The sequence below is a fragment of the Tasmannia lanceolata genome, unplaced genomic scaffold (genome assembly GCF_043159265.1).
Source record: "Tasmannia lanceolata isolate RefF3 unplaced genomic scaffold, GAP_Taslan_0.1 ptg000007l, whole genome shotgun sequence".
NCBI lineage: Eukaryota > Viridiplantae > Streptophyta > Magnoliopsida > Canellales > Winteraceae > Tasmannia > Tasmannia lanceolata.
This window is the reverse complement of record NW_027518684.1, coordinates 7352119-7367323: the sequence shown is the minus strand read 5'-3', so window position 1 is coordinate 7367323 and position 15205 is coordinate 7352119. Positions and strand designations below refer to the sequence as shown.

Here is a 15205-nt window from a genome sequence, read left to right as displayed (position 1 = left end):
CTAAAACAAATTGTAACTGAAATATAGTATGAGAAAAGTGTTTCTAGTCTGCCGACTAGAGATCATTCTCTAGTCTGGCGACCAAAAACCATGGGTCCCACCTTATTTGGGTGATGCAAAGCATTCATTTGATGGGCCCTGATATAGAGAGAGTGTCCACAAAAAATCAGCTACATAGGATCATCCCAACCCTATGATTTGTGGAGCTTAAAATGGACGGCTATAAATCGGCACAAATCTGTCCATATTTTAGCTCCACAAATGGAAAGGTTAAGATGATCCTATGAAGCTGATTTTTTGTGGACACCCTATCTATGATGGGGCCTATCAAATGAATGCTTTAGATCACCACAAAAAATGTGGGACCCAAGTTTTTTTGGTCGCCGGACTAGAGAATGATCTCTAGTCGGCATACTAGAAACACTTTTCTCATATAGTATATATTAAAAAAAAAATTAAATATAGTACGTATTATAGAGGAATGATAAATTGAAGGGCACTCTTGCAAAAACCAGCCACAGGGACACCCCATTGGATTCAAGTCACAAGGTACATTAATTATTATATTATTTCTACATTTTCCATTGCTATGATTAATGCACTTTGATTGGTTGAAACCAATAGATCAGGTAAGAAGTGACCCGAACCAGCAAGTCGACCCGGCCCACCCATACTTTCCGGGTCCGGGTCTTAAAGCAGTGACTCATTTCAATTTGATCAGCGGGTTCACCCGGCTAGTCAAAATTGGTCCGGGCTGGGTGGACCCGCGGGTGCCCGTTAAAGGGGAATGTATATGTATTTTTTTACGTGTAACTTTTAAGGAATGCTACCGTTTTGTCTGCGGACCAGAGAATCGAAGGAAAGAGTGCTGTCAGGTTCATGCTGAAAAAGCTGATAAACAAACAAACAAACAAAGAAACATGTGAAGTATTATACTCTATTCCAAAGGTCGTCTCCATGTCTTGTCGCCACCCACTTTGGTCACTTTACCTTTTCTGTAAATTTATTTTTCTTTCCCCTCATATCAGTCCAGCGCAGGCAACCTCAAATCCTCTTAATTTTTTTCATTTTTCTATTCTCTCTCCTCTCCTCTCCTCTCCTCCCAACCCACCATCTTCTCGAGACGACAGTTCTTCTACAAATAGGAAAACACAACGGGGTTTTGGTGGGCAAGAGACAGATAGATGGCTGTTGAGAGACAGAGAAATGGGGAAAAAAAAGGGTTAGAATAAATAAGAATTTTTTCCTGCAACTATTTTGTAAAACCAAGAGGCCAATGAAAGTTCGGTGGCGATAGGTGGAAGGAGAGAGAGATAGAGACCAGAGGAGGTTGGAGCTTCCCGGTTGCTGGGTCGTCAGAAAGACAGGAAGAACAACTTTCCAAACTTGTTAGAAGGAGGTGGGATGCATGTTTTCAGGACATGCCAGAGAGGTTTAAAAAATAAAAAGAAGGAAAAAATACACTTAACCCCCTCTGGTTTCTGACGCATTCAACTTAACCTCTAATGTTTAAAAAGTCACAAGTAGACCTCCTGTGGTTTCAATTTGTATAAGGTAGCCCCCTCTTTTGAAACACTATCAGTGCTAATGAAGACCTCATACACCCCTCCAAATTCAATATCCGAATCCAAACACTACCAAAAACAAAGTGGGCCCACATTGTTTGGATGGTCTAAAGCGTTCATTTGATGGGCCTTGACATAGATAGGGTGTGCCCAAAAATTTAGCTCCATAGGATCATTCTAACCCTTCAATATCTGCGGACAAACCCTCAACTGAGGGGGTCTACCTTACACAAATTGAAACCACATCTTTTTAAACATTAGGGGTTAAGTTGAATGTGTCAGAAACCCCAGGGGTCTAAGTGTATTTTTTCAAAAAAAAAAAAAAAAGAGTGACCAGCCCGTGCGGGTCCACCAAGTGTTACACATAAATATTCAATATGACCGGGATCCGTATGGCTCGGGTGAAACCCGGCCTAGCCCACCCGTTTGCCAGGTCTAGGAACCAATGGGGGCACTCCTGTTGCTGATTTTTGCAAGGGCACTCTTCATTTTAGCAGTCATTATATGCGGAGTACTAAATTGAAGGGCACCCTTATAAAAACCCAATTAATACGGTGTCATCCAACGCATATAATGTGTTAGAGTATAAAAGATTAAATAACACCATTTTCAACAGCCTAAGGTTTTGGAGTAATTGGTTGTCTGACATAATGCAGAGAAAAAATATAAAATTTAAGAAATGACAAATGAGATTGCGTGAGGTGGATCCAATAGAATGCCGTTGTAATTGGGCTTTTGTATAGGATTCCTCATAGGGAATTGATAAATTGTCATGATCTCGACCACGTGATCGGGGTATAAGGAGTAGATGAATCCGGGCAATCAAGGTTGTGATCTTGAGCCAAATAACTTAGCTCTCGATTTTCCTTCTTGTTCCTCTGTTTACCTATTTTGAGAAACTCAAATTAGGAAGCTAAGAAAATGAAGGGAAGACAACAGTTTCTTTGAGGGAAACTAGCCTCCATAAGCAATTGCAGTAACTCATCATAATCCTTCATTACAATGCCTTTTGCCATTATAACCACAACACTGAAACGGTTAAAACCACAACACCTACTCTTCTATTACCCATTTACCCACTACTGAACTAGCAGTCACCCACTACTTTCACCCGCTAACTAGACTAGCATTTACACACTACCTGTACCCACTAACTAGACTAGAAACCTCCCAACAAGGATGGCCTCACTTGACTCCAACTAACTCTAACTCAAGACTCCCATGACTCACCATGTTACTGCAAGTTACACCCACTCCTCTTGCATACATGTACATTTAATTATTTAAAATCATGTCACATAACATTATTTACAGACAGATAACATGAATCGACTCCCTAATACCTTAAATCGACTCCCCTTAAGGTATTAGGGAGTCGATTTATCACTGCCCTTCCTCATATTATAAATACCATCCTTTTTTTTCTTCTTAGTATTATAACAGCCTTAAAGAGAGCAACTTAAAAAAGTGTTAAAAAAACATAGTGAGCAGGCCATCATCAAAACATAGTGGTGCTGAAATCAATTGCGTTTGTAATAAAATATGGAGTTAGAGGCTCAAAGAAATCTCTGTCTCCGTATTATATGAATGTTGTGGAGAAAGGCTACCGTGGGGACCATTAAGCTCTCTCTTTCTTTATCGGTGCTAGCACCACACGCTCCAGTTCCCGGTGAGAAGCGACGGGATCAGCCGCTTCTCCTGAGCCGAGATGGAGAGACAGGAGAAAGGCGCGGTTGGACACTCTGTCACTAATTGGGCACTTTTTATCCCTAAAAAACTGGTCTATTTTTATTCATTTTCCTTTTTTAGTTTTTGCTATTTACGGCTGTTGGTCGCTTTCCGATAAATCGGTTTTTGGTTCGTCCCGACCCAACAAATCGGCCACTTGTGTTATATGTCTTTTTTCTCTTTTGGTAAATATTAATGCTTGGAAAAACGTCAGACATTCTGTTTTTTTTTTTTTTTTTTTTTCGTTCAAACAAAATAGCCTCGGTAGCAAACTTTTTTAATTAGTTTATGTATTTTAATTTTTGAAAGGAAAATCATATTTCCACTCCCTTTTATGATGAATGATAGATGCAAGGGCCGGGGAGAACTAGGGGTGGCAAAATTGGCCAAATCGAATTCGGTTTCGGTTTGGTAAAACCACCAAACCGATTCAAATTTTTGTTCGGTTTCGATTTCGGTAGAATCAAACCGATTCAAATTTCAATTCGGTTAGGTTTGGGGGTCAAACCGGACCGAAACTGAAGATTTTCAATGATTATAAGTAAGGGGTGGCAAAATTGGTGGAATTAACCGAAATCGAGCCGTAACCGAACTGAAAATTCAGTTTAACTGATTCAAATTTCGGTTCGGGTTGGTTTGGGGGTCAAACCGAACCGAAACCGAACCATTGCCTCCCCTAGGGGGAACGGCCTTTGAATGCATCGCGTCATTTTAAAATCGGCTGAGAAACTGAATTCGGTTGCACTTAATGACGTGGATCTATTCAGGGGCCTTCTTTAGCCCTTGCATCTATCATTCCTCCCCTTTTTTATTTGCCATTTTTAAAAATAAAAACAGAGATTGGGCAGAGGAAAGAGGAAAGCTTGATGACTTCATTGATGACTTTTATGCTACACATGAAACGGGGCATAATAAAAAGATGAAATCCGCTTTCATACATATGGGTGCCCAGTTGAAATCAGCGTGATCTAAATCGTTCATTTAGATGGTCCCCATTACTCTAAAATTGCACTTGTCTGAACAATTGAGGTAGGCAGATAGTTGTTTCCCGCACCCCCACAATTTATTAATCACCCTTTTAATGGCTGTTTTCAGCTTTCGGGAGCAGAGAGTGCCATTATTAAAAAATGTAGTGTGGATATCAACTCCCGTTAAAAAATCCAACCACAAGACTAAAGGGTGCACGAGAGAAGTATCGAGTATAGGTGTTGTATCTAACTTTACGAAGGTCCAAAATAAGAATAGAAAAGAAAAATGTGAAATGGAGATCCGAGAAAAGGAAAAAATGGAACCCATGCGTTGAAAAACAGCACCGTCCCCTCATCAAGTACTTTACCCCTCTCATGTTCACATTCTTTTCCCTCATCAACTACTTTACCCCTCTCATGTTCATATTCTTTTCTTTTCCCCGTGCTTTGGAATTTGGAAAGGAAACCCCACCCACATCGATGCCCATTGATTTAAATGACAAGAATAGCCCTAAGATCATAGAGAAAGTAGGGTAAAGACTGGTACGGCGGTTCGGGTTGGATCGGGTTGAGTCCAACCCTAAGTCAATCCGAGATAGCATTAATTACCACAACCCATCTACCGGAAATCGGGCCGGGCTGAGTTGAGTCGGGTTGGTTCGGGTTCAACTTGGGCAAAACAGAAAAATACAGAATCCAAAGAAAATTAAGATAAACTTATAGGATGGATGTCGGGTTGGGTTGCTAAGGCATCAACCCTAACCCAACCGTAGCCAACCCGAGGAAATGCCAACCCAACAAGAGCCAAAATTTGAACCCGTCGGTTTGGGTTCGGGTTCAGCCCTACCAAAGCTGCACCACTAGACTGGAGAGGATTAAAGGAAGGGCAATTGGGTCTTTTCAGGAGAGAGATTTGAATTCTGACACATTCATGCATGGTCCATGACATGCAAGATGGGTGAGTCTGAAAGAGCCCATGCAGAGTGGTCTAAATCCTTTGGCAGTATGATAAGAGAGTATCTCTGAAAAATTACTGCTCTCTATTTCAATCTCCTTTTGAGCCCAAAATTCAACTGACATTGTTATCATCTATTTTCTTAATTTTGTCCCACCTCTTTTTCCTGACGACTCTGACGTCCCACCATCGTCTACAACCTTTGCTTTCCATAATTAAACATCACTACCCACCTCTCTCTTTCTCTCTATGATCTCATCTTTTTCCTTTTTTTGCTCACTCTTGTATGAAGTAAAAGTAATGCCACCCACAAACTCTTTTCTCATTTCTGCCTTGTGATGGAAGGAAGCCCAGAAAGCAGCGCCATTGAAATGTCTTCAATTCACATATGGTATGTAGGCAAATCTCAATTTGTTTACCTTCTATTATCTGATGGTTTGTTGCACTAGATTTTGATTATGTTTTGAGCCTAGTTGGTTTGATGCTTTGGGTGGTTTTGTGCAATGATAAATGGGTGTTTGATGATGTTTCTGATCGGTTGGGTTGTGTTTCTGTGATTCTGGGAGTTGGGTACTTCTTGGTTTTCTTTGATTATGGCAATATGTGACATTTGTGTTTTTTATAGTGTTGGTTTTATGTGGCTTTTGATGGATTTCTTAGTTTTGGATGATTTGGGCTTCTTCTTATTTATTTTGTCCGATTGTTTGGTTTCTTTTCCTTTCTGTCAGTACCTGTTTTGGGTATATATTTGATTTTAAATCCAGGTGTTTCTAGAGCATTGGTGATGCGTGTAGTGAATCATTCAGAGAAATTAACAAGAAGATGGCTGGTTAGAATCCTTATCAATAATCCATATGGGATCTAATGATGATTGCATTTATTTGTGTTTGATAGGGATTTTTTTTTTTGAAGATTCTTGTGCCATTTAGAAATTTGTTGATTTTCCTATTTTTTACTTTCTATTTGGCATTCGAAGAATCATTTGTCTTCTTGATATTTGATAAATATCTGATTGGGATCAGATGATGTGTCCTTGCATGATGGACTCTTTTTTTTTCTTTCTAGGAGCTCTTCTGTCTTATGATTTGTTTGATGTGTAGTTCTTCCTTGATGCATTTGAGAAATAATTTCTCTTCTTGCTTATATGGATTTTATGGATTTCCTATAGGAAGATAATATGACCCTTCCATAGATACTTCCATTTTTGTTTCCTAGGAATTACTCTTTATGACTTCCTTTCACATGTTTTCTGTATTAGTTTGATGCTTAGGAAGAATGGATGTTATACATTCTTAAACTTTAATTCTTTGGATAAATTATAAGCTCTTGATCCATCATTCATCTATGTATGGTTTTGTGAATGATGTTCTGAAAGCAATTTTGAGTTGTGGAATCTTCAGACTTATTTATCAGTTCTTTGAGTCTGTCTCTATTGGTATACTGGCAACAATCAGTAATTGTAATTGCACACATGCTTTCCAAATCAAGAGGGATTCCTCGTGGGAAAGAAACTCCCAAGGGAGCTCTATTTAAAGGGACTGTGGGTGGAGGAAATTGGCACTCCACTCTCTTCGCATCCCTAGAGAAATTCGTCCAACCGTCTAATCTATCATAACTACTAAATATTATCTTATTCTCTAAAATACCGAACTACTTTATTCCACTCTAAGTGGGACCCAGGTACGTAACAGATTTTCTATTAATGAAGTTATCTTTGAAAAAGAAAGAAAGAAAAAGAATTATTAGTTCATTAATTTGATTAAATCGGGTTCGAGAGTTGAATCCACTTCCTTTTGTTTTCGTTATCTCAGAAAAGCTTGGGATTGTTTTCAGCAGTTTCTCAAACGGTTGATTTGAAGAATGGATGCCTTATTAACTGGCAGGAGCAGATTTTTTTAACCAAAAAATCACTTTTGTAGTCACAGTTTTTGGTTCTTACATTGCTAACATGTGTGTATCAATACATCGCCCTTGACTGCAGAGAGAAAACTATCACTGGTTTGAACATTCGTGCCCGTACTAATTTGCCCCTAATCCCATGGACCTCTAATTGGTTGAAGCACAAACATTCAAGAATTTAGGTTCTCTCTCTTAATTTCACCCAGAACATACAAATTGCTAATCTTGAAAGTAAAAATGGAGCAGGTGATTACAAATTACGTGTGAGGGTACCCTGTATTTTCCTCTCTATGGGATTATGATAGTTATCAAAATTCTTTAGGCCCTGAAAGCTAAAGCATGTATTCATGAAGACATTATAAGGCAAACTACCATAAGCATGAATGCCCTACCAATCATACCTTGATTCTCAGTTATATATTCAATTTTCAGTTCAGAATATGCTCCATTTCATGTGAGTTCACTGGACTAATTAGAAGCCCAAATGCTATTAAGTTTGGTTATTTTACATGGTATGGTATGTTCATGCTAAATATTATAAACTAGAAAGCAGTAAATAAAATTTGAATAGTGTTCCTGGAGTTGGGACATTGCCGCTGAAAATTTTGCCGTGTATCTAGAGCTTGCTAGTATCCTTTCATCACAGAAGAAAAAGAAGAAATAATTAATCATATACAGATTTTTAACCAGGTTTTTATGGTGATAAAACATTTTAATAGAAATTTTGTAAGAGATAATGCTGAAAATGTGTAATTCATAATTGTCAGCTCCAAAAGCATTGCACATCATTTTTTATTGATGTCTGATTTTTTCTCTCTCTCATATAAATTCCATAAAATATGAAGATGTATGTTTTTGACCCAGTTTGCATTTCGTTGCTGAATGATATTTTGAAACTATTTTCAGCTTTCATTTATTCTTCAAGCTTATTAGACAGCCTTATTTCAATTTGGAGACACATGACAACTCTATTGTGGTAGTGTGGGTTAATCTTTCGTTTTGTCTCTCTGAAGCTTACAACTACAGAAGAGAAAATTACTTATTTGTTTTTCTGGTTCTTTGTGTGTACTACTTTCCTTTAATTGGGTTTGATATCTGAATTCATTTTTCTCTGTTTTCATGATCTCACCAGAGTTTGTCCTAACTCTTGATTTGAAGAATGGATTTTCTTTGGTGCTTAATCAAGCAGTGGGAGTTTGTGATCATTTGATCAAAAGGAATTTCTTAAGGTCATGGTTTTTAGTTTTTTTTGTTTGCATGGTTATGTATCAACATTTATTTCAGAACTGTTCAACACAGGTTTAAAATCATTGTTGGTCCAAGCATTTGTGCCTATGCTTACTAAATTGTCACTTCCCACGTACCACAATCTGGTTTGAGCAATGATTTAGGCTGTTTCTATTTTGTTTTTTGTTTTAATTTCCTTACTGAAACCATAACAAACTGCATATGCTGGATTGTGAGCAATGATTTAGGCTGTTTCTATTTTGTTTTTTGTTTTAATTTCCTCACTGAAACCATAACAAACTGCATATGCTGAAGAGTGAACGAAGCAAAAACTAGATGACTATTCTTTTGCATGCGAATCAGCGAATCTATTCTGATATCCGTAAGAATATCCTATGTATCAACTGCTTTTGGCACTGGAAGTTCAAGTATCTACTAGTGCAGAAAATGATTAACGCAAACACTCTTCATAGCGAAAAATTGTGCAGGTTCTGATCGGTCTCTGTATTTCCCCTGTGAAAATAAAATGTCGATTTCTAAATTTAACCATTAGAATATGATAAGACATTAAAAGACTTTTTTTTTTTAATTCTGCTAATTTTCTTCTCATCTTTCATCTCTTATTTTTACTCTTCTTATACACCTCCACTGGATTCAGCTGGCTCAAGAGATAGAGCTGGCTTAACAGATTGAGCTTGCACAACAGATATTATATGTATTTGTCCTAAAATTTTCAACCTTTTCTTAATCTCATCTATACCCAGCCTGGACATTATCGTCATCTCTTGTGTCTCAGGATCTGCCGCATACCAGTTGACACCTGCATAAAAAATTAAGGATCAAATAAATATTATCACCATTTTATTAGATGCAGCGGAAATTTCCCTTCGTCCCAATCGATTGCGGGAAATTTCTGGAAAAGATTAGAAAAATATTTCTGAACTTTTAAGTTTTTTTAACACCAAGAAAGATAACTTGAACCAACCCTAATCAATATTTAATTTAAAGCTCTAAAGTAATCATAAATATACCGATTCCTTCTATATCATATGAGTAATTTTATAAATTAAGCCAGTAATTACAATTATCATATGGGTAATCTGAACCAAACAATTTTTACAATGAACTTATGAAATTCAATAAATTTTCATTTGGATGGATAGTATTTGTTTCCAATTATCATGATTCATGAGGACAACAACAACGGTCACGTTCACCATACATAGGGTCACATTCACCATACATAGGGCTGCAACGGGGTCGGGTTGGGTCGGGTTTTTCAAAATCCTAGCCCAATAAACAGAGAAAAGGAACAAAATAAGACAATATGAATTCAACAACATGCGGGCAACAAAGACAATTAATAATAATAATCTAAAGAAACATCAATCCAAGATAATAGAAAACATTAGCAAAAGAAACATGCACAGATGATTCAATTCTATAATAGAAAACTCGGGGTCGGGCCGGGTCAGAGTACCCGAGGCATTAACCCAAAACCCGCCCGACCTGAGTCAGGGTAAAAAAAAATGAACCCTGACCCGCCCTCAGGGTTAGAAAATCCAACCCTAACCCTGTTCGGGGTCAGGGCGGCTCACGGCTGACAGGGCCAAACTTGCACCCCTAACCATACATATGTGCGATTTGTACTGGAATCATCAATAAACAGTCTCTGTGGCTTGAGAAATCCATACTAGTAATTTTCAGTTTCAAATAACCAAGATAACAATTTTCATTTTTCCTTAAAATAAAAGGCACAACAAAAGGGAAAAAATTCTATCCATACGGGGATCATCAAGGAATGGTGCTTCAGCTTTTTCCCTCGTCCGCTCGCTGGTCATGGCGGGGATTTTTATCACAACCTTTGCCTTGACATTCAAATTCAAAAGAATAAGAAAAAAATTGATATCTCACTTCGGTAAACTTTATAAGATCTACCAATAGTTAAAAGGGGATCATAGACAAGATATAATCAGAAAGGTTTCATTTCTTTCATCATAAAACGAGAGTGAGCATAAAATTTGTTTTACAGAAGAACTTAACATACCCATGACATCTCAGAAGGTTGTACTTTTGCCGTAAGAGGAGAAGTTGAATAAAATTCAATCAAAAGAGAAGAAGATAAAAAGCTTGCAAACCAAAAGTACATGAATTATAGAGATGAATGGGTAAGTATTTATAGGAGTCGAGGCAAGGACCGAGGCTTGAAAATTCTCAAAAAATGAAAAAAAATAATGGGCCATTTGGATATCCCTGGATTCTGATTTGTATTTATATTTAGAAACAAAAATCTAGATCTTACCAAAAAAAATGAGAATAATAATTCTTTTCTCCATTCAAAAGTTGCCATTTGAGTTACTCAATACAGCAAATTGAAGGATGCCAAAAGGGAAAAAAAAATGGTTGGATCACAATAAGAAAGGAGAAAATGGGAGAAAATGGCAGTGCAGGAAACTAGAAAAGAAGGTCTTTATTTCAGAATTGGAAACATTTATCTCCAGAAAAAGTTTAAAAAGGGCAAGAAATTAAAGATGTTACTACACTTAATTTAGACATTGGAAACAAAAATGGCAACAGGAATATGGCGCAATCTATGGATTGGGCGCTAAACAAGAAAATCCTTATGGGGTCTTGCTAACCTTATCTCCCAGATTAGAGATCCTTGCCGAAAATTTACATATCTTACACGTACATTACTTGGTTTCGGCTGACACTGAGATTGATATGTGCCTAGATGGGTCCCATTTAGAATGAAATAAATAAATTTGTTATTTTAGAGAATAAGATCAGATATTACTAGATCTGATATACTTAGTAGCTTGATAGATTAGAATACTAATTTAGATTAGTATAATCTTTATTTAGTTATTTTTATATTTATCATAAGATCTTTCTATGTTTATCTTGGAGTGCATTATATCATGGTTTTAAATTTCGACTGAAATTTGAAATTTCGGTGGAGACTGAAACCGAAATTTCGGATTTCGGTGGAGACTGAAACCGAAATTTCCCGAAATTCCATTTTTCGCCATTTACCAAATTTTGGACCGAAATTTCGATTACATGCCATTATTTATTTATAAAAAAAAACGTTACAAAATTTCAGAATTTCGGTCCAAAATTTTGAACCAAATTACAAAGAAATCAATGAATGAAGAAATTATCTTAGAATTGTGTCGTCTTGCACAAAGGAGGATTGATCCTTCCCTCAAAGTGGATCAAGAAGCTGATCTTCCCTCTAAGAAGATCGAATCACGTTATGAACCGATTCAGGTTTGTAACAATTGGTATCAGAGCAGCACGATCCCGTAATATTCAAAGGAACAATGGATCGTTGGGAGGAGGATATACGAGAGATCAAAAGGCTTCTCGTTTCATTAATTGCCGGCTACGATCGTATGGCGTCGGCATTAATCCTAAAGCTAGAGGAACCTCCATGTCTGAAGAAGAGCGAAAATTTTAATTCGTGCAGTAGGAGCAATGTCGGAAAAGTTTCCACGGAGAAAAAAAGAAGAAACAAAAGAAGGAAAGAAAAGAAGAGAGCGAGAAATCAGAAAGAAGAAAAAGAGAAAAAGCCTCAAAAGAAAAGTGTGGATGATTATCAGCGTCATCGATTCCGACAAGATTGTAGGCGGAAATTTTATCGTTTTGCTGCATTTGCTCATTGTCATCGAAAAGATCCTCACCCACGGCCATCCGTTCGTCAACATTCCGTTCATTTCAAAAAGACACAACAAAGGAGCTTGGATGAACGACGGGATAAGATTGATTTGAAAGGGAAGCTGCCTCAACCCCTTGCGACAACGTACAAAATGATGACTAATCACAGTACGAAGAGAATGAGAAAGGGAAAGAGAACAAAAAAGGAAACGAGAATAAAGACTTTCGAAAAATGCGGATTTTTCACAAATTGGTCCTCTCTCTTCAACCTTGAGGATAAGGTTGATTTCAAGGAGGAGGAATGTTACGTGACTGAATGGGTCCCACGTGGGCTGAGTTGTTGATACTTGGGTTTCATGCTTTTGAATAGGAGTCTTTCACTATGAAAATAAAGATGTGTTAGTGTTTGGTAGGAGTCCTCTATGTTTAGGAGTCTTTTGAAATTATGTATATTAGTTGTGATATGAACAGTTGAGTAATCATAGGAGTGAATCGTGAGTTACCTATTTGTATTTAAGGAGATAGCAATGAATAAAAAGCATGAAGAAATTTATCTCCAATTTTTTGTTTTTGCACAGAAAGGAGGAACGACCCTTCCCTCGAAGTGGGTCAAGAGGCTGATCTTCCCTCTGAGAAGATCAAATTCGTTACGAACCGATTTAGGTTCATAACAGAGATGATACGTATAAAGAGGTCTTATGTGTAGGAGATAGTTTCCCTCCGTTGTAATTTGCTGATGGTTGTGTTTTTCTTTCTGTTATCTTGGTTTCACTGATTTATAATTTGCTGATGTTTTTGTGTTTCTTGTTGCTATCTTGGTTCTTCTGTTGAGGGTTCACCTCCTTGATTCCTCTTTTCTTCTGGATTTTATTATGTGCGTAGATGGGTCCCACTACAAAGTAATTTGGTATTTTAGAGAATAAGATTGGATCTCACCAGATCTGATTTATTTAGTAAAACTCATCTTGAGTGGAGTTCATGCATATGATGAAGTTTGGAAGATGTATGAGGTTTGGAAGATGAAATTACTGAAAACAAGAACATCAGTATGTATGAAATAGTCCATATTTTGTGAAGTTTGGAAGACACATCAGACCAAATGGCATCACATTCAATTCAGTCTTACAGGACAGTAAAAGCAGTCTTTTTCAGTTCTTATGTAATTCTTATGCTGAACTTTTTTATTTGTTGAAGCTACCAATCATTGAAACGTCGGCCTTGTCTTATAAAGGGAATTTATTACTGGTGAAGGAGTAGCCTAAATTCAGGTCTTATAAACGTCGGCCATGATTCAATTATGCAATGTCTTCGCTAAATTCAGGTGAAGGAGTAGCCTAATGCAGTTATCACCTGTTGGGATCAACCCTTTCCATTGGTCATTGAAGCCCTTGACAAATCTCAATCTACGATCCAAAAATGAGAACAACTAACTCATGTTTCAAAGTGGAAGCCACCTCTGAAGATGAATCTGATGTTAGCAGCAAAGTTGCTTCCAACATCTCCATGCAAGAAACCTCCCCAGATCCCTCCAAGGCTACCACCATCCCCTCACCTACAAATCTCATCAACCTTCAGCCAATTCCGGGAACAATCTCGCTTGACTTAACACTTAGCCGCAACACCAATTATAACGAATTGGGCATGAATGAATCAATGGGATTTTCATTGTCAAGCACTAGCGAGAGCAGTAGTGAAGCCCGCCCTTCCACTTCGCTTCCTAGAGTCTTCTCTTGCCACTATTGCCAACGCAAGTTCTTTAGTTCTCAGGCTTTGGGTGGCCACCAAAATGCACACAAGAGGGAGAGAACACTGGTGAAGAGGGCCCTGAGGATGGGTGGTTTCTCTGAGAGGTATGGTAGTCTGGCATCACTTCCTCTTCATGGGTCTACATGTATGTCTCTAGGAATAAAAGCTCATTCCATGGTGCATAATGGCTCATTAGAGAGGCCAGAGACGAGGGCCGGTGCAAGATTTGAACACAGCTGCCTTGGGTTGCCAGTTTTCGCAGGTGAGGATATGGACTTGTTCTGGCCTGGAAGTTTTAGGCAGATGGAGAATGCAGGTCCAGGTTTTGAAGTTGAAGGGAATTCAAATTTGAATTTTATAGCTGTTGCTCCGCCATCAGATGAGGATTCATCGATCCCGGATCTTACACTAAGACTTTGAGAGGCTTTTTCCTACCTGTAACTCTCCTCATTGTTAATTGCAATATTGTTTTCTCTGTAAGGTTAGATATATGAGGGAACATGAACCATGGATTGAAATATCTTGCTATCTTTGTTGCTTATATGTAGCTTTCCAGTGGCAATATCTTACTATCTTTAAATGCAGCTTCAAGCATTTTATTGGGTTTCTAATTGCTTTTGTTATTTCATGAATTCCCAGCCATTAAACCATTCCCCTAATAAGCTTTCTAAGAGACTGCATCCAATGAAGGGTTCTTTCGATCCTGATTTAGCCATATACAAAGAAAAAAGAGGGAAAAATAAGAAAAAGAAAGCATTCAATGGCATTGAAAAGACAACAACCAATTTTAGTTTCCACTTAAAAATGTGTGTAAAATTTGGTTGAAACCTTAGCTTGAAAACCATTTGTATATAAGATTATATGCAAATAATTATTAGAGGGGTATCCAAAAGGCCTTTTTTTTTTTAATGGCAAAGAATTGGATTAAAAAGAACAGAGCTTGTATATAAGATTATATAAGTTGTACTCACCCCCGATCAAGTACAAGACAACCAAGAAATGAAACATGAAAGAAAAATAACAATAAAAGACTCGTCAAGAATTTTTAGAGGTATCAAAAGAGGCCATTAATTCCCGATGTTTAATAGAGTCCACAGACAAACAGTTTATCATCTTATGATGGGTATCTCTGGTGCATGGTAGAAGTTCTTATGCATGAACAGCAATACCCACCTATTTCCTTGGGTAGACAATGAGCTAGCAGAGAACATAGACAACAAAAGCAATCCCAATACTAATAGATTTCCTGAGGAAGTTGCAGAGAATTCAGTTACAACAACTTCAATCTCAAGAAAATATGATCTCGGTCGTCGTTGCCGCAGAACAATGAGTTTTGAACCTCAAAAAATTGGTTAAGTGTTGATGAGCATGTATTTTTTTCAAAGATGAAAAGGATTGTACGCTCGAGTGGGCTCACTTTGTTAGGATGATCCAAAGCATTCATTTGAAAGGCCCTT

The 15205-nt window shown here is 37.7% G+C and overlaps 1 protein-coding gene across 3 annotated transcripts; it reads left to right on the top strand.

Moving 5' to 3' along the window:
- Positions 1–5376: 5376 nt before the first annotated feature.
- LOC143880890 (zinc finger protein 7-like) lies at positions 5377–14359 on the top strand. 3 transcript variants are annotated; one of them, XM_077383870.1, is made up of 2 exons: positions 5377–5607; positions 13234–14359. In XM_077383870.1, exon 2 carries the CDS (start codon positions 13419–13421, stop codon positions 14166–14168), a length of 750 nt encoding a protein of 249 aa, XP_077239985.1. In that variant the 5' UTR covers positions 5377–5607; positions 13234–13418; the 3' UTR covers positions 14169–14359. The 3 variants fall into 3 exon arrangements, with proteins under 3 accessions (XP_077239985.1, XP_077239984.1, XP_077239983.1); XM_077383869.1 differs by having other exon boundaries at positions 13197–14359; XM_077383868.1 differs by having other exon boundaries at positions 5378–5607; positions 13324–14359.
- The last annotated feature ends 846 nt before the right edge of the window (positions 14360–15205 follow it).